A 19,403-nucleotide genomic window follows, 5' to 3' on the forward strand; every position below is an offset into this window, starting at 1 on the left:
GGGAGCCCAGAACTGGACAGAGTACTCCAGATGGGTCCTCACCAGGGCAGTGTAGAGGGGAAGGAGAACCTCCCTCGTCCTGCTGGCCACACTCTTCTTGATGCACCCCAGGATTCCATTGGCTTTCTTGGCAGCCAGGGCACACTGCTGGCTCATGGTTAACCTGTCGTCCACCAGGACACCCAGGTCCCTCTCCGCAGAGCTGCACTCCAGCAGGTCCGTCCCAAGCCTGTACTGGTGCATGTACTGGTCCTTCAGCGCAGCCGCCCGCCTGCCTTCTCCAGGTTGTCGGTTTAAAGGATCGGTTAAAGCGGGGCTCGCGCTGTCATAACCGGTACGCTGTGGAGGAACGCGCGCCGCAGAACTCCAAAGAGAATCCCTGTTTAACGGCCCAGCCGTTCCGGACAGAGCGCTCGCTCCCAACAGCGGGCAGGGGCCTCCGCGGCAAGGGCTCTCCGCGACGCTCCTTCAGCCCCGGGGCAAGCTCACCCTCCCTCAGCCGAGCCGCCCCACGGCCGCGGAGTGAGGCCGCAGCGCGGGGGGAAGCACCCACGGGCGGCCCGCGGCCCTACCCGGCCCGGCCCACCGCCAGGCCCAGCCCCGCGGAAGAGGCCTGACCCCCCCCCCAGGCCGCCGCGACCCCCGCCAGGGCCGCCACTCACCTCCGCGCCGCGGCCGAGCCAACTGCCGCCAGCCCGTGCCGCCGAATTCAAACACAAGCGGCCCGCCTCCCCCCCGCCTCCTCATTGGCCGCCGCCCCCGTGACGCCAGGAGCGCGACAGCGCCAACGGTAAGCGTGCGGGGCTGAGTCTCGCGCTGGGGTCCGGTAGTGGGCCGCTCTGCGGTGCCCAGCGGGCGGGTGGCGACCGCGGGGCTCAGCCGCACTGCCTGCTGCTGGGGGCGGGGGGAGCCCCGGGGCGCCCGCCTTGCCGGCTCCACCGCAGCCGCGCGCGCTTCCCGCCTTTCTGAGTCTCTCAGGGGGAGAGTGGGAGGCCTGGGGGGAGGGGAGGTGCGGGGGGGGGAGGGGTGGGGGGGACGACGACGACACACGACAGACATAGCCCTGTGAGGAGTGGGGGCTGCGGGGCTTCGGGCGGGGAGCAGCCCTCGGCCCTTTCCTCCCGCACCGCGCCCTGGGGCCAGGCTGCGGGCCGCCTCTCCGCTGGGAAAAAGCACTGCGGAGTCGGATTTGTACTCCCTGTCTGCCTTTACCGTCCGCTTCGGTGCGAGTCCCGCTGTGCAGGTGGCTGCCCCCTCTGCCCCAGCGCCGCCCGGGACGCGTGCCGCAAGAAACTGCGCTTTCTGCGCGCTTCTAAGGAAAAAAAAACCCAAAAAATCCCCCATTGCGTAGACCGAGGTTGGTTGTAAGCGAAGTGCTCTGTGCCCCGGGTGGCAAGGGGCGCGCACCGACGGAGGGCAGCGAGAGCTGGGGGTGGTTGCTGGCCCCCACCCTGCTCGTACAATGATTGCTCTGGATGCGTTGTGGTTTGCTGCAAAACCTCAGGGCTACGGTGCGTCTGGGCAAGGTTATAGGATGATGCGTGCTTCCAAATTCCAGGTGAGGGGAAATACTGCCCAGCTGAGGCTTAAGTTAGCAGACTGGCTTTCCAGAGGTGATGACTCAGCAGGTTCTTACCTCTGCAGGCAAAACACCTGAAGCCTCTGACTAGATAAATCCAAGCAAAGCATGCAATAAAAATTTGTTCATTAAAATAAAGTTGCCCTTCTAGTGGTGGGGTAGATGTAGAACGGCACTTTTCCGAATGGTTTTCTGTCAAAGTTTGCACCTTTCTTGACTGGCAAGAGTGTTTGATACAGTATTACAGAAGGTCTCAGCTCCAGAAAGGAATGCAGATATAAATAAAGCCTAATTATCACCTATGCTAAGCTTTCAAATAATTTTTTTTATGGAAGGTAAAATCTGCCATGCAGCCGTCTAGTAGGTTACTGACTTGGTTTTGGAGTGTTTTGGACAGAGGGGAAAAAATAATCATCGGTTTTCCCTATAATTAAAAGACAAACTACGTAGCTAACCACTCTGATGTTTCCAAGGTTTAGAGTATTATTTCAGTTAGTTACACTTGAGAATTCTTGCCTCTGGCTGTGCTCAGAGTATTTTGTATTACAAGATGTAATGCATGATGAAAACCATGTAGTTACTACATGTGTAACACTAAACTACAGCATTGTTTTAATATGATTATGGTATTTGATTTGTCCTTTTCCGTTTTAACTAGAAATACAGAGAACTTGGCAACCATGGTGCTACTATTTGGAGCAGGTATCTCATTGTGTTTGGCGAAATGGAGGGGAACAATTTGAAAGTAAAGTCACTGTTTTGGTTGTAGTCAGATTTCATTAGATATTTATTAGCATCTCTGGGACATTGTAATGCTGTTAAAGTCCTGCAATGAAAAGGAAAATAAGGTGTTCCTTATGAAAAGAAAACCGTTGTTTCTTGAATAAGATTGATTGATAATGTTGAAAATGCTGAAAACAAGTTAGAGATTCTAACTTTTTGCTGACATGACATACATATATAACTGCCCATCTTGGGCCGTGTGGTGCTTTACTTACAGTATTTCTACTTTGTCTTTTAAACAAACCTACCATTTTAAGTACTTGTTTCAAAGTGTTTCCCGATATCTACTGTTTTTCTAGGTTGATCAACTCCAAAATGTTATCTCAGTGTCTGTGCCAGGTTTACAAATGTTTGTTTCTGCACAACTTAAAACTGAATTCCATAAATATGGCTACTTTGGCCAGAAGAATCCATTCTTCAGCAAAAAAGCTTTCTGACTGCGAGTTAAAGGAAGAAACTGTCCAGAAACGGGAAACTGAAGAGTTACCTCCAAGTACAGAAAACAGTCATTTTGGAAGATTGCACATACCAGTGATGCTGGAGGAGGTAGTTAATTGTTTATCTCCCCAGCCAGGCCAGGTGAGTTAAATGATTAATTAACATTAGTGATTCAGTAGCAGTCCAGCTGAAAAATTTGTGGAGTGTAGGGATAACTTTTGTTTAGAGCAATAAACAGATGCTCTTCAAGAATCAGTTGTACCTTTTAAAGGTTCTAAATTGTTTTGCAATTCACATTAAGGCTCTGTATTTAAAACAATAAAAATCTGGTATCTGTATGGCCCACATCCCCAAATAAGCAGTGAAAACTGTAGTAAGTATTTGAATAATCTCTTGCTTTAGTGCTTGTCTTTCTGGATTGCTCCTGTGTATTTCTAGGGTTGTGTTAATTACTAATAGCAGCAGTGAGTCTTTGTGTACGGTTATGTCATCAATTTGTGAAGAGCTCTCTTCCTTTTGTATAAGAGGTAGTATGTATGTAGGTTTTAAAAATCATTATCATCATAGCCTGTTCTCAGATATTTCCATGGTTTCACTAGGTTTGAGGCATGATATTTCCTTAGGGTATGCTTACACCGCATAACGTAGTGCACTGTAGAGGAACTGTAGTTATAAAATGACTGTGTATGGTACCAGAAGTGGTTTAGCATCAATAATGTGGAAGTATTACAAGTTGTCTTGGGTACGGTACTGAGTAGATTCCTTTTGGTATCTAGGTTAGCTCAGGTCTCTCTAAACTGCAGTGTTGCTATATCTGCAATGTACTGGTGTATGAGGTGTAGGTATACTGTTAGGCGTTCCCTTTATAAGTGTTACACAGTGAAATAGTTTTTGCCTGAGGGATCTTAAATCCACTAAAGTTGAATGGTTTTCTTATACAACTTAAATGCTTTAATGATTTTCACATTTCATATGCTTTCATTGGTACATTTTATGTTAGCTTCATAGAATTGTTTTAATTTAGGCTTATCAATGTGTAGTTTTACTACAAAGAGTGAAACGATACAAAAAGAAGTGGAAGATTCAAAGTGTGTGTTTGCTTATTCATTTGTACTTGAAAACAGCATCATCCAACAGTGGCAAAGGGATGTAGCAAGTTTGGGATGCGTTCAGGGATCAAAAAATTGTGGTCAAATCTTGTTGCATTTCTTTGTGAGAACTTCTTTAGTTTGGAACACACTGTATCATTTTAAGTGTTTTGAAAACCAGAGAATCCAGATAGTGTAAGTCTTGTAAGATATGCATTGCTCTTGCATGTGTTCTACTGTTGAAGATACCTAAATTGGTGACATACATAAGGAACTTTGAGTTCAGATTTCATTTACATGTCACAACTATTATGAAATTTTCACACATTAAATGAAAATATAAATTGTGACACTATATGTAAAGTATTTTTCCGGTTGTGTAAGTTTCTACTTGAGTAAGAATTAAGAAGAGGCTCATGGGGGACTGTTCATTAAACTGTGTTTGTTGATACAAAGAAACTTGTTTGGCAACAGAACCTGCAAAAGAAACTCTTCCTGGTTGTAAACTGTGGAGAGTAACAGTTGTTGTCCCTGAAGGCTTTCTGAGAATTTAAATATTTATGAATGTAAATCTGCTTATTATTGGGGTGGGTTTTATTTTCATGTCCATGCATACATGGTTTTGCAGATTCCTAAACTAGTGGTGAACCACTAATGACAGATACAAGAGTCTGAGTTTTGCCTACGGTAAGGATCAGTGAAATTTTAAACAGACACTAAGTTTCTCACTGACATGGATGGTGGTAGGGTTTCTGTTAACACGGACATAGAACTGGGACTGTTGTATCAATTTACATTTTTAAGATTATAGTCATGACTAGGAAGTCCATGAACACTTTCTTTATTTTGTGGGCAGGGAAGGTAATGTTCTGATCTTGCATTTTGTTTTTCTGCTTTCTTCTCTCCTACGCACATGAAAATTGCCTTTACTCGACTTTAACACAATTATATTCTTTGTTATAAAAAAGCTGATTTGAGCCTTTACTTCTTGTTGTCTCATAAGACAAGGAATTGCTAATATAAAGAAAATCCAATTAGAAAGACAGCATTCTCCCTAGGGTTTTGGTCAGTGAATGGGGTTTGCATTTTACTTGTAGGGGTTCCTAAGAAATCGAATGTTACTTAAGAGTGAGTCACAGCGGAGATAAAGATGTTAGTATCCTCCTACTGAATATTGTTGTTGACTGTCTCCTTTGTGGAATCTGTTTGTCAGGGGTTTAAGCAATAGTATTTCCACTTATCTTTGAATCTGCTTTTATTGCTTTAGAGCTTGTTTCTACATAGTCCCTGTAGTAGTCCTGTCTCTGAAGCACATTGCACAAATTAGTTTTTACTGATCTATCTCACTTCCTCAATGAAAAGTCTGTTGCAGTAAATCCACACACAAGTAATTTCCTCTTTAAGTTTACTGTACTGGCTAAACTACAGTTTAGTCTTCTCACTCCACTAGTGTTTCTTTGTGCATACTTGGCCAGTGTTTCTGCAGTTGTCTGGGCAGCTTGAGTTCTCTCTGTTCTCTTCAACTTTAAAGGTTGTGAAGAACCAAGCATGTTTTCAGAATGAATGTCTCTGGACATTCAGAAGCATGTTTTCCCGATTTTCACCCTACTTTTTCCTTTGAAATAGACATTCACCTTTTAACTAGAGATGTGCATCTCTTTGACACCATAAGACTACAGTGATATGAAAACGAGTTTTGTTAGCAGTGAGTTCTAGTGTGAATGCCAGAGGATGAAACTTTGAATTTTTAGTTATGCGGTTCTCATAACAAAGGTTCTTACAGGTTGCAAAGCTCTGGGAAACTATTGTGATAGTGCTTCAGCACAAACAGCACAATTCTATGTAGAATATTTAAACTCTAGCTAGGATAAAAAGAAATATTATACCCTACTCAGATTTTATGCAGAAGTCTGTAATCTGCTGATATCTATGATTTTGTGTTAAGTATGATTTAGAATAGACTAGAAAGGAGATATACAGTAAAGTCTAAGAGTATTATTTGGTTTATGATAGTTATGGAATTTTTTTTAGTATCTGTAAATGAAATGGCAGGTAGTCAAACTTGAGGTGAGAAAGAATGAATGAGACCATTCCCTTTTCTGCAGTGTTTAAGTGATTCATCAGAAACAGTTAATATCAGATGATGTTTTTATCTCATTATGTTAATTTGTGTCTAAAAAAACTAAAGCAGTTAATTTTCCCCAAACAGATCTTGTGTGACAGCTTCTTGAGTTACCTGGGACTTGGTGCAGGGGTGTCCTCTTTGATTCTTCATAAAACTGTTCAGATTATTTTACCCCCTTCAATGAAAGCTGGGTAGTAATCCTCTTTGTCTTGGAAAGACTGTGATACCTAGCTTCTAGAAAGAGAAAGGTATTTTTTAAAAACATCCAGCTTTGCCATGAGCTTTGCTTTCAGCCTTTCAGGTATGTATTGCGTTGTTCTCAGGATAGCTACTACCTTCACACATCCAAATGTCAAATGATCCTTTTTCAGCTGAGAGAGTATGAGCATGGCCTTCCAAAATAACAAGAGGAAGCATAAAACATTGCTGACAGTCAGACATTGGTCTTTTGTCACTGAAGTGCTGCTTGAGCTCTGCAATTAGTTTGAAGACAGCAGCCTTTCACTTCCTGAAGTTCTGTTACCACAGTTGGATGTTGTTGATCTGGAGCGTAGTTGGTTTTTTCCCACTCCGCAGAGCTAGTTAGTCAAGTAATAGACGACACTCAGAGGAAGCCGAGGTAGACTGCTGGTGTGCAAAAGTGGAGTCTATTGTTCTGAGATTGCTGTCTTTGTTTGTTTGTATCCTTGTCCATATATCAGTATTCATTTTCTGTTTCTGCCTTATACTGAGTGTAAGCTCTTAAGGACAAAAATAACCTTTCTCTGTATAGTACCCTGCAGCGTGGACTTCTGTTTTGTGAGAAGAGTTTCCAAGTATCATGGTGTATAAATAGTTATGTGGCTTGCTGGTGGCCAGTGTACTTACCGTAGTAATTCCAAAGGCATGTGCAAACAATTTATAACTGGAACAACTCATTTACACTAAAGGCTCTCGAAATTGAAGTTTTCTGCAGGATGTTCAAGATAAACAGAAATTGAAAAGGGACCTGCAAAAATTAATTCAGAGTTCTCAAGTTGTATGAGGTGATTTGTAGGATGCAACCAAAATACAAAGTTTGGCACGGAATATTAATTAAATTATACTTGTTTTGGAAAAGCACAGCACTCCATGGACACAGTAACTGTTTTTATCATTTTAGTCTATTTTCCACTGGACTTGTTAAATGACAGTAGCTGACATAAAGCAAGTGATTTGTATAGTGTTCTTTATTGTGGAAACAACTATATGGGTGTTTTTGTGGGAAGCATGTTGAAAATATCTTTCTGTATGCAAGTTGTATGGTTAATTTTTCTGTGGCAATAGCACAGTGATTTGTATGGTGATAGATAAAGATTAGCCATTGTTGTTAAACAGGAAGAAAGATACTGGAACTTGTAAGAGACAATAAATTAATATAGAGAAATTCTGAAAATATTCTGGGAATAACAGAACACACTTTTTTCTGTGATACTTTAGTGTTACTGGGGGCTATTGAGAGTTATTTCAGCTGATTATGTGTTCCTGTGTACCCTTTCAGTCGCTCTTGTCTTGCCCGATTTCCTGGTTGTGTGTATTGCGAATTTATGAAAGAGACTAGCCAGGTTTCAGATCCCAGCTGTGTAGGGAGGTGTGCAATAAAAGGTTTGTAGAGTGCCTATGTATTGAAAAGTGTATTCATTTTCTGTGTTAAGTAATAGGAAACTTGTTAAATGAAATCTGATTATATAGAGAGCACTGTTTAAAATATATGGCTAAAATCATACTTTAAAACGTTTTATTTTGTGTGTGAAGTTAGCATTTGAAGGTAGTCCATGAAACTGGAAAATATTTTCCAAATATTTTCAAAAAAGTTTCAATTAAGATATGCACAAGACAGTCCCTCAAATATCTGTTATGATTTAAAGTATCTGGTTTCATGGTGGTAGTGTGTACATGGGGATTTGGAAAACCACACCTATTTGCTTAAGTCCCTTAACTTAGAAACAATTGCTCTCTACTGTGACAAGCAGTCTAAATAAAAAAGTAACAGGATAGAAGGAGTAGTATTAACAATGTGATGCCAGCAAGTATCATACAAATTCTACAGTATCTGCATCTGGGTGAGTTCCATCACGAGATGAGAGAGGGAAGAAGGTGACAGGGAAGGGAACAAGACAGGAGATGGTGTTTATGGACAGCTTGTCACTTGAGGGGGCGGAGAAAGTCCGGTCATGCTCTTTAATCATCTAAAGTTTCTTGCTTTGCTGTCTTCTGTAGTGGATCCCCAAAAAATACAGGGATCATAAATTCCCTAATGACAGATTAATTAAAACACATATGGCTTATCTGAGAGCACTATACAACTGTTCTCTTTTGAAGCTGGTACTGCTGTGTGATTAGACTGTGGTACTGGGAAACGAAAAATACTCATGTGTTGGATCTGAATGATGGCAAGATACGAGTGAGGCGTGGTGAAGAAGTCCCTTCAGATTTTACTTTTTTATACTTCAAGATTTTGCTCTGTAGAGAGCACTTGGGCAGAGAGGAAGAATAAATTGGTGGCTGCAGCTGCACAGGGAAGAATCTTTTGGTTGTAATTCTTGGACATCCGCCCGACCACCTCTTCTTCCCACCTGCAGCATGGCTCTCAGCAGTCGTATCTAAAAGTTAGCAGCAGCGAGACAGCTCTCACCAACGTTTCTGCATCTTTCTCTATTGCAGTAGAGGAGGGGAAGCCTGCAGCTGCTCTCTCCAAAGAGACCAGCAAGGGAACTTGCTCTGCCTACTGAGAACAACTCTGCAGATGCGCCAGATTTCATTTTATTGTAATACTGGGTTAGCTCGCTTTTATCACTCTATCGCATAACAAATGATAGTGCTTCAGGAGACTATTTAAGACGCTGTGTTATAATAAAGCAAGATTCAGTGCTTTCGGGTGACTCAGCTTGTAATGACGCTGTATATGCTCTCCTTTTCTGTTGTGACAGCATTAGTCTTTGCACCTCTTGGGGAAAACTAATAAAATTCACCAGAAAGTAATCTAAGCCCTTTAAATTTTAACTTGAGTGAGCCTGTGATCACTGAAAGGGTGATAATTAATATATGTAGCTACTCATTTCCTCCCCTTCTAGTACTGTGTGTCTTATTTAGTCAGCCTTTTGGCTAAGCTTTCTTATTAAATATTTGAATTCGGGTTTGCAAACAGGAATACAGACTTTTTCTACCACACAAAATATTACTAAGTGTTTAAGATCACAACAGGAGCATGGGAGATATCTGCAGATTTTTTTTCTTACTTTCTTGTCTTTCTGTTTAAGATAATCCTGTTATGAGTAGTTTTGCACAGGCTTGTTCTGCATAAAGAGATAATTATAAGGTTAAACTACCAAATTTGATGTTTAAAATTAACGTGTATGAAGTCATCCAAATGTATGGTCTATTTTTTTTTTTCTAATATTTTTTTCTTCTTCCAAGAGTTTCTGAGCACATCATCTCCATTCAAGTGGTGCTTGATGCTCAGCAGCTTGGGAAAATACTTCTCTAATAATTACATTTTAAACACTGAAATCAACTCCTATTGTTTCAGGCTCCTTCTTTATAAAAAGTTGTAGTATCTAATGTTAAATTGCTGTAGGCACCTAGCAGCCAAGTCTTGTCACAAACATGTATGTGGCTTTTTTGGACTGGCTAACCATAAATATTAAAGAATGGATTAGATTTTCAGTTGAGCCTTTTTAAAATTTTCATTGCATCTTAAATATCTCCTCAGTTATAATTGAGGAAGGAAGTTTCTTCTGAGGTAGATGAGGATATCAGCTGTCTTGCTAAGTCTAGTGATTAGCTGAAGCCATTCAGACATTGAAATTTTAATTTCCTATGGAAATGTTAATAATGGCGTGCTTGAGTCATAATGTCATTAAATCTAATTCCAGACAACATTACTCTTAGGAAAATGAGTAAAGTAAATAATGCATACTGAAACGAGGCCTGCCAGAGCTGCCTAAAAGCAGGTGACAAAGGCAGGTGGTGCTGGTTTTTGTTTGCTTTTCTTACCTCTGATCTGAGCGGGAAGGAGGAAAGGGCTCATCTGTGTTCTGTTGCATTGAAAAAATTTGCTCCTAGTAGTCTTTCTGGATGTTTCACTCAGTTACATGAAATGCAGTGTTTGGCTGGCAGGTTTCACACTAGACAAGGAATGCTGTTTGGCAGACACTAATGGGTCTGGGACGCGGCTCCCTTCGCTTCTGGATGTGCGAGGATTAAAGTGGTTTACCAGTGAATGGACTTCTGTCGGGCTTCTGTGAAGGCCCTACAACTGATGACTGAGAAAGCCGTCATGTATTTTAATTGCAGATTTTTACATGTGGAATATTCCAGTATGTTCTGTAGAATCATGATCACAAATTAAGGTATGCAGTCTTAGAAGATAAGTGAAGAAGGCAAAACAATAACAAAGAAGAGGTGATATGCCTTTTCGTATGTTTTAATACCAAAAATGTTTGTAAGTAAAGAAGGGAGTATCTTGCCTATCAAATTGCTGTTTTATATTTAGCTGTAATCAGAAAATTGAACTTTTGTGCAGAAAATATATTTTAAATTAATTTTGAGGCTATTGAGTGATTATGATTGATGGGTGCTTCAAAGTATCATTGATAATGATCTTTTTTCTATGTGGAATGTTGTGGAGATGGTTGGTAGAGAATGCAAGTTACAGACTCACAGAATGTTCGGGGTTGGAAGGGACCTCTGGGGGTCATCTAGTCCAACCCCCCTGCCGAAGCAGGGTCACCTACAGCAGGCTGCAGAGGACCTTGTCCAGGCGGGTCTTGAATATCTCCAGAGAGGGAGACTGAATATGTAGACCTAGTCTGTGATCTTACGGGTGTTTCAGCTGTATACTAGTAGAGTTTAGTAGCATCCTCTGTTAGTGTACTAACGAGATGAATGTGAAAAATGAGTAATAATGGTTGCATTATCTTGAATTGTTGAATAGGCCAGTACTGGAAAATCATTTTATGTTGTACTTAATACATTGTGAGAAGGTTGTTTTCCTACAAAATGCCAACAATTTATTTAGATTTTTTTTTTAATAATGTAGATTGTTAGACTTGGATTGTAAACAACTTTTTTATCATTTTGTATTCTCTCAAAGGTGCTTTTTGACAAAATTACAGTCCAGTTAATGTTCCAACTATCAGTCCTTATTTTTTTAAATTACATGTGATAGCTTTTTACATAGATGAAAGGCATGTAGTTTATAGAACTGTTAGGAGTTATTTTTTGCTTGCAACTGAAACTCTTTTTTGCTGTGTACTTTATTTGCTTCTTTCTCTTCTCTAGTAGATACCAGAAAAAATGGTTTGTATGGTGTAGTATATGACCATTAGCAAAAATACAGAACTGTTAAGATTTTTTTTTGGTCATCTGTATTTTCTGGCAGGTGATGTCATAAGGCATAAGACCTTTTAATTCCTTTGTAATATTTTCAATGACAAGTTCAGCTCACGTATACTTCGACAAGGTGTGGATGGGAATTGTGCCTTAATAAATCTGTGCCTTGTTCTGTATAATGTGGCTGCTCATACATTTCATAAGCGGTGTCATCAACATCACGTTTTTGGTAGTAGGTGCAGAATTTTGGAAAGCTTGTTTACCTTGCATATGTTTTCCACACTTTGAAGTTTGCTGCAGGGAAGCTGGAAGTGACTGCTTTGCTATTCAGGGTAACCTCGACCACTTTTTGCCACAGATGTTTTTATTTTCCAGAAGTTCCTTTTTTATTCCTTTTTCATGGCTAAGTAATTTTATATTATAACATGCAGTGTTTTGTTACTGATTGAAGTTGAGATGACATTAGAACATATACTCTCATAGTAAGTCAGCTTTCGTTTTTGGAGTTCCTCATAGAAGTTGCAGAATGCAAATGTAAATTGCAGCTTTTTCAGAATGGGAGGTAGGTTCTTCAGAGTATCTAGGTGTCTGTGTACAGTATGTGGTTCTCTAGATTTGTAGTAATTTCCCTTCTGTGTGGCAGTAGTTGTGAAACAGTTGTTAAGAATCAAAATAGAACATCAAACTGAACATCTTTGCAAAATATTTTAAATTCTCATAAGAGGGAGGAAAGGTTATTAGTATGGTAAAGACTAAATAATGGTTCTTACTAAATTGCAATGGTATAAAAATATCCTCATAAAAACACAAGAATATCTTGGACTGTCTTCGACCTCTGATTTTCTTAGTTCTAAGATTCTTATTTGCATGTGAATAACAGCAAAGTGTATGGTTTAATATTTTTTTCAGCTATGGCTTTGAGTGGGTATAATTTCTTAATTTATTTAGAGAAATATTAAAACCCTTTCAGTGTTTCTCTGGAAGTAGATTTCTCGCTAACAAATCTTTGTTGCAATCCCACGAGTAACCAACTTTTATAGCATGTCTCACTGTGCCAATATTTTTTTTAACAATCCGTTTTATTTAAAATAATTTTAAAAGCCCTGCCTTTTGGCAGGCATATAGAATAAATATGCCTTTTTATTTTTTGTGTATTTAATGGGAATCAAAGACAAATTCTTAAGTATTTGTGCAAAAAAAAAAATACTTTCTCTACATGATTGGTCTATGCATGTATTGGATAGGACATAGTGATAGGTGCAATAAACAGATTTGGAATAAATTGGGAGGATGCAGGAGACTTAATCATAAGCCACATCTTGAGTCAACTGAAGAAGCAGAGCTTAGAACAGAGAAATATAATAATTAAAATTCATAGATACATGCTTTGGAATTAAGCACGACTATGTTGTTAGACTTTGCTTTTCAAGATTCATCTAAAGTCCTTGTTAAGTGGCTTTGAGAAGCTGCACAACTTTCAGCTTACATGAGATAAGTTCTTTCAACGGATGTCACCTCTAGCAGAGCAGTAAGTGCACTCCCTGAGACAGAGGAGAGGAAGAGAAAGATTCATAGAAACTTCCTCTTTTCTCATGGAGAGATCCATGGTCTGCTAGTATTTTGATGACTGAAATGCTAACATCATGGAGAAAAAATTACCTTCAATGGATAAATCTTTTTATCAATATTTTTGTTCTAGCAAAAATAGTTCTAGATAGTTGTAGAAATATTATTTGATCAAACATTTTGTAAGTTTTGACAGATGCCATTGTATAGAACCAGCAAGACTGCTATTGCTTAGTCTGAAGTGAGTGTATGTCATATATGTTTTGTTTGAATAGAGAGGATTTATCTTTTTATAATGAAGAATTTTGTAGATGAGTAATTGTTCAGCAGGACTGAATGCAGACCTCTTTGGCTTTGAATTTGTAAGCAAATGGGAATTTGAATTTATAAGCAAACGGTTATCTAGGGGAAGGTATAAAAATGACAAGATGAGCTCTTGTAAGTGGGAAATGGTATCCTATTGAAAAGCCCTTCTTAGTAGAATGTAAACCACTTATTTCTGAAGTAGTAAAATCTTACTCGGCCACAAGTAGCACTTAATTAGTTGTGTGGGTTTTTTAACTCAATATTATACTACTTTTATCTTTTGAGAGCTTTCTAGTATACACATATTTTATAACACTAATAGAATTCCTCTGTATTGCATAGATCATTTGGGATAATGCCCAAGATATAATTCAATGTAGTGTTTTAAGGAGTTATAAAATGTTTGCAGACTCATCTGGTTTATTTTATCATGGTGAAGGGATCTGGTTGAATTTCACTCTTCGAAGAATTTTGCCGACACTGTCAAGAAATTAAGATCTGTTGTATTACTTTAATTACTTCTTGGTGAGACATTAAAAGTTTTGGTTTATGAATTTCTTCAGATGTTTTGAGCATGGCTTAGAATGGGATAAATGGTTATTCACTGCGGGCAGTTTTGATCTGGTAAAAACATGAAGAAACACTATGTACACTAGATTTCTACAGCAAAAGTATTTAACACATTTATTGGCCTATAGAATGAAAAGTAGCACTGAAGATGACTTTCTGCAGTATTTTTGTATTTCTGTAGTTGATATACTGGAAATGTTAATAAGAATAATCTTTTTTAACACCAAATATGTGAAAAAAAAAGTTACTTTTTCTTTTAAACTCTAGACTGTTTGTATAACTACCTGTTGAACCATTGGTGTGGTCCACTACTGGTGGACAACAGGTTGACTATGTGCCAGCAGTGTGCCCTGGCTGCCAAGAAGGCCAATGGCATTCTGGGATGCATCAAGAGGAGTGTGGCCAGCAGTTCGAGGAAGGTTCTCCTTCCCCTCTACACTGCCCTAGTGAGGCCCCATCTGGAGTACTCTGTCCAGTTCTGGGCTCCCCAGTTCAAGAAAGATGAGGAGCTACTGGAAAGAGTCCAGCGGAGGGCTACGAGGATGGTGAGGGGACTGGAGCATCTCTCCTACGAGGAGAGGCTGAGGGAGCTGGGCTTGTTCAGCCTGAAGAATAGAAGGCTGCGAGGGGACCTAATAAATGCTTACAAATATCTGAAGGGTGGGTGTCAGGAGGATGAGTCCAAACTCTTTCCAGTGGTGCCCAGTGACAGGACAAGGGGTAACGGGCACAAACTGAAGCAGAGGAAGTTCTGTCTGAACATGAGGAAGAACTTCTTCCCTCTGAGGGTGACGGAGCCCTGGAACAGGCTGCCCAGGTAGCTTGTGGAGTCTCCTTCTCTGGAGATATTCAAGACCCTCCTGGACAAGGTCCTGTGCAGCCTGCTGTAGGCGACCCTGCTTCGGCAGGGGGGTTGGACTAGATGACCCCCAGAGGTCCCTTCCAACCCTGACCATTCTGTGATTCGGTGATTCTGTGGTTTATGGTTGAACAGGTATTATTTGTATAGATACAGACATAAAAAAATTGCATTATACAGATGGTACTTTATATCCAGTCTTAACACTATCAAAGGAAGCTGACTGGAGCTTCATATAAGAATTATAAAAGGCTAAACTTATGAAAAATGCATCTTGGCATGACAGCTATCATTTATGTCCTCTGTTTTCCAGTTTGTAGGGTAATAATTGCAGTAGAGGATAACTGAATTGTTTAATTGTCACTTACAATTGTGGCATTGAAAGGTTTTCCAGACTGCATCAGTTGTTTCTGTATTTTCTGAGCTTCTTTTGGAAAATGCTTTTAGATTGCACTTTAAAAAATACATTTTAAAATGTAATTACATTTAAAAATTACATTTAAAAAAATCACATTTAAAAAAAAACCACTTTGTTTTTAGCACAGTGTAGGGTTCATTGGCTTTAGCATTTTAGTTCTGTAGTAAAGAATCTGCTTTTGAGAGAATGTATTGATTGTCCATGATTGAAGCAGATGGTTCACATTGCAGTGCACAAACTGGATTTCCTCAGACTGAGCCAGGAGATGCATTCTGAGAGTGTACCTTGTGCTCCAATTGTTAATAAATGTTCACCCTGAAGAACCAAGGTAGAAATGGTCTGAAGTAAATCCTGTTGGCACACGTGTAGGGTCTCAGACAAAACAATTCTGCCCTTGGAGAACCTTCTTCCACTGGCCTGCTAAAGTAGGCATAGCCAGAGTGTGCTGAGTGAATAAGCTGTTTATTTTGGTTTCTTCTTGTACATGGACATGCCTAATATTCTGTTCACTATTCAAACTCTGCTTTGAATTCAGATTTTTGTCTTTTGAATTATATCCCTGCAAGATTTGAGTTCTTCACAGATTATCTTCATAGATAAATTCATTCAAATTCAACACAGAGTTTGTCTTTACAGCTGTCCTACAAGGTAGCACAGTAATATTTCTTCTGCTTTGCAGAACTTAGAGGCATCAACACCAAAATTATGCTTTGGGTGCCCAAGCAGAAATGCTTTTCCTGCTTTTTCGAAAAGGTTAACATTTTGAGTTAAACAATTGGTTTAAAGCTTTGAAATACATTGGAGTGACATCCACTTGCAGTTGGTGAGGTCACACCATGTCTGGGAAGCAGATCTAGAGTTCCAGAGTTTTACAGCCAGAATAATGAGAACCAATGATGTGACCTACCTGCTTGGTGTAGTGACCTCCCGAGCATCACGCAGGAGCTGTGTGGCAGAGGTTCCAGTGTTCATCTGTCAGCTGAGTGCATTTCTTAATTACTGTGTTGGATATTGCTGTATCCAAATGTCGCTTCGCTTTTGAAAATAAAACTCAAATTGAAGTGGTTGATTCGTTCCTACAGGGTTTGCTGGAAGAGCCAAGCTGAACAGGTAAGCCAGTGAAATGGCTTGCTGCCGCTGAAGGGGGCAAGTCCAGCTCCCTGCTCCCCACACATCCCCATCTCTCTGTATGCTGCTCTCCCTCCCTGACTGTTCTGCAAATCATTTAAATCATTTAATTTTCCCCAGAACAGGGAAATGGCTGAAGACTTTTTGTCATTCTGCCCCCTGCCTCCCCATCAGCTGAAGACCTTACTTCTGACACAGAAAAATTTCAGCCTATTAATAAGTGCTACTTGAGCAGATTATAAAAAAGCAGATTTAGAATCTGCTGCTTCGGCTTCAATCTGTACCAAAAATTACTTGTATTTTCACTTTTTTGAGATGTTGATCTGAAATTGAGTTAAAACAATGCTCCTGAATTTCTCTCTTTCATAAACCTATTTGAGCAGTTATGTCAGTATATACATTCGGTCATCTAAATTTAAAACAACACTTTTGCTAAGAAGGTCAGTGAAACTACTTCCCTTTTGATCTGGCATCCTTGTGGGTGCCTGGGTAGTTCTTCTGTAAGAAAAGTTTTACTGGATGAGTCAGTGCACTGAGTCATAGGCAGCATGAAGCCTGTAGTGCTCTAGACTAACTAATTGGTAACAGTCTCAAATTTAATTAAAGCACAGTTGTCAGCTCTGTGTTACTGATTGACATCCCACTGAAGTGTTTTGTTTTTAGCAACTTACATTAATTGTTCTTCGCTGTTAAAAGTTCTGTGTTTTAAGATCTTGTTTCTGTTGAATAGACCTGCCATTGCCATTATCTTTTACTATCCTCTTTATGATTTTTATAGTACTTGCTTTGGATTTTTTTCCCTCAGTTAGGTCACATATTCACTAATTATGCTCTTTACCATGCCTGTGGATTTACAGATGTTTAGAGTCCTTTGAGGTTTTTTTAAAGCTTTCTTCATTAGAGCTGTCCTGTTAGCACTGATGAATTTTCTTTTCACTATTCCTGAACTTTTGGGAGCATTATGCAAAATTTCTTAAAAATTAAACTTAAATTTAGATATTTTTTATGTTGACTTGGACATTACTTTTTCAGTTTTGCTAGTTTTCATTTGTAATGGTCATCTCGTGTTGTACCCTGTTTTACAATAATGGATGGGTTTTCTTTATCCCAGTGTCTGTCCATCATCCCCAAACGATGACGCTGGTTTCCAGTATCGTTGGAGCCTTTCTCCCTCCTGTTCTTCAGTTCCTTTGTGTGTCTGTGTTTCTTTCCATGCTGCAGCTTGAGGAGGCAAAGAGCTATGTGGGAGGGGAGGGGGGACATGACACAGGACATGTCTTGAAGCTGTTTGCCTTTCAATAAGGAGAAACAACCTCAGCGTCTTGGGAGGAAAAGCAAGGTTTGATTTCCACCCCCCAGTCATTTGCATTTTTAAAAAGAAAAACTATTGCTGGTTCTATGTAGGACTCCTGCTTGTTCTAGCTAAGAATTGAGGAGTGAAAATTTAAATGGGTGGTGACACTCTTTGCAACAGAGTTTCTTGCTTTTAACACTTTGGAGACAGTATTTTTGGACTTTCAGAAAATGTCTATGCTACTTCTGTAGGTGATAAATACTGAAGCTGGGACAGTGAAGAAGAAATCTCTTTCTAGAGACTAGGAGGTAGAAAATGTTTTGATTATATATTAATTCTCTTTCTCTTGACCAGTTTTTTTCTCTCCCCTGAACTCTTTAGATCTAAAGAATCTTGCTCAGTCACAAGACCATCAGCGATATAGTACTGGTTAACATCAGAAGTATACCTGACCAGGTGTCCTGTCTCTGGCAGTGCCCAACAGCAGGTGCTAGTGGAAGCCTAACAGAAGGGGGAAGTAGACAATGATTATTTTTCTACCTTGCTTTACCTAAGGACATCTTTGGGGGAGTTGAGGGTTGTATTTGTGTAACATCACTGGCAGAGTCTTTTTTCAAGGTTGATTGATCTCTTTAAAAAAAAAATGTGTTCAGTATTAGGCCTCTTCATGCAACATAATATCCATAGTTTCAATATTTGCATGAAAGGCACTTTCTTTTATTTGTTCTAACTTGATGAGTGATAATATCATCAGGTTCCCTGAGCTCTTGTATTTTGAGGTAAGTGAATCATACCATCTGCTACAGCTGTATAAAAGCAATGTTAATAGTCCTCCACAGAAAATTGCTGGAGCCTTCGGATGTTATATTGGACCAGAGAGATGTGTCCTAAGGGACTCCTTTTCCACATTTCCTATCTGCTTGTCCTCAGCCAAGCCCAGTTTCATATAAAGCGGCAGTGATGGAAGGTGTTCTGTTCTCTCCTGAAACGATCATTCAGTTAGCTCCGAAATTTGTTCTTTGAATGTGATTTTCTTGTTTTTCTGGATTGTACATTTTTCTCAGATCAACTTTTTCCTAGGAATGCAAGGCTTAATGATGCAGTTCATTCCCAGCTTGCTTCCTTTCTATAGGATTTTCTCCTCCCTGCATTTTTACTTTGCTTTCTTTACCTTGATTTTATCCAGTTCCTCTCCTTTTCTAGCAGTTCTTCCTGTTTCCACAACTATGCTCTTATTCTCCATCAAAGTATCTACTTGTTTGGTTTTCCCTATATTTACAGTGTTTCAAAAACCTACAGTTTTAAAGAAGTTTATGGCTGTAACTTTTTGTGTAGGTATTTGTTCTGTTTCATTAATTTGTGAAGATGCTTAGGTATTTTGAATATGGTCACCCAAATATATTTATCCTAGAAACTAGCAATGAAATTAATTCTTTAAGAGAAAAATGCAGCATATTTCAAAGCATCTTTTTCAATTTGAAAGAAGCAGTAAAGATTTAAAGCAAAGCTTCCATCCGCCTTACAGTCACTGAGAATAAACTTCTACTGGAGGTATCCAATTTCTAGGTAGAAGAAAATCAGATAAAAATCTTCCATTTCAGCTAAACTTTTCTTGCTCTGTGCAGATTCAGGAAAAGATTTTTGTTGTGGAGTCTTGTAGCTTGGATTTTAAATTCAGTCGTTTGAGAACTCTCATATTCTCTTTCGTACCATAACAGCAGTAGTAGTATTTAGTTTAGTGATGTGATTCCTGTGTAAAATATTAATGGCTCTTCTTTGGGCAAGTGCGTTGTTGCACATATAATCATGGTTACAGAGCTAAAAGTGGTGATAGTTTCCTGTTTGTTCTCATCTTGTTTCCATATACCATTTATACATTCAAATGTGCATATATTTT

General features: G+C 39.6%; 1 protein-coding gene across 1 annotated transcript in view; it reads left to right on the plus strand.

Annotated features, from left to right (window-relative positions):
- Positions 1-766: 766 nt before the first annotated feature.
- METTL15 (methyltransferase 15, mitochondrial 12S rRNA N4-cytidine) overlaps positions 767-19,403 on the plus strand; it is a 96,988-nt gene continuing 78,351 nt past the window's right edge. The window contains exons 1-2 of the mRNA XM_075427279.1: positions 767-790; positions 2,662-2,941. Coding sequence (XP_075283394.1) covers positions 2,678-2,941 — 264 coding nt within the window. The 5' untranslated portion in view covers positions 767-790; positions 2,662-2,677. The remainder of the gene's footprint in view (positions 791-2,661; positions 2,942-19,403) is intronic.

Source organism: Opisthocomus hoazin, chromosome 7 (assembly GCF_030867145.1).
Source record: "Opisthocomus hoazin isolate bOpiHoa1 chromosome 7, bOpiHoa1.hap1, whole genome shotgun sequence".
Lineage (NCBI taxonomy): Eukaryota > Metazoa > Chordata > Aves > Opisthocomiformes > Opisthocomidae > Opisthocomus > Opisthocomus hoazin.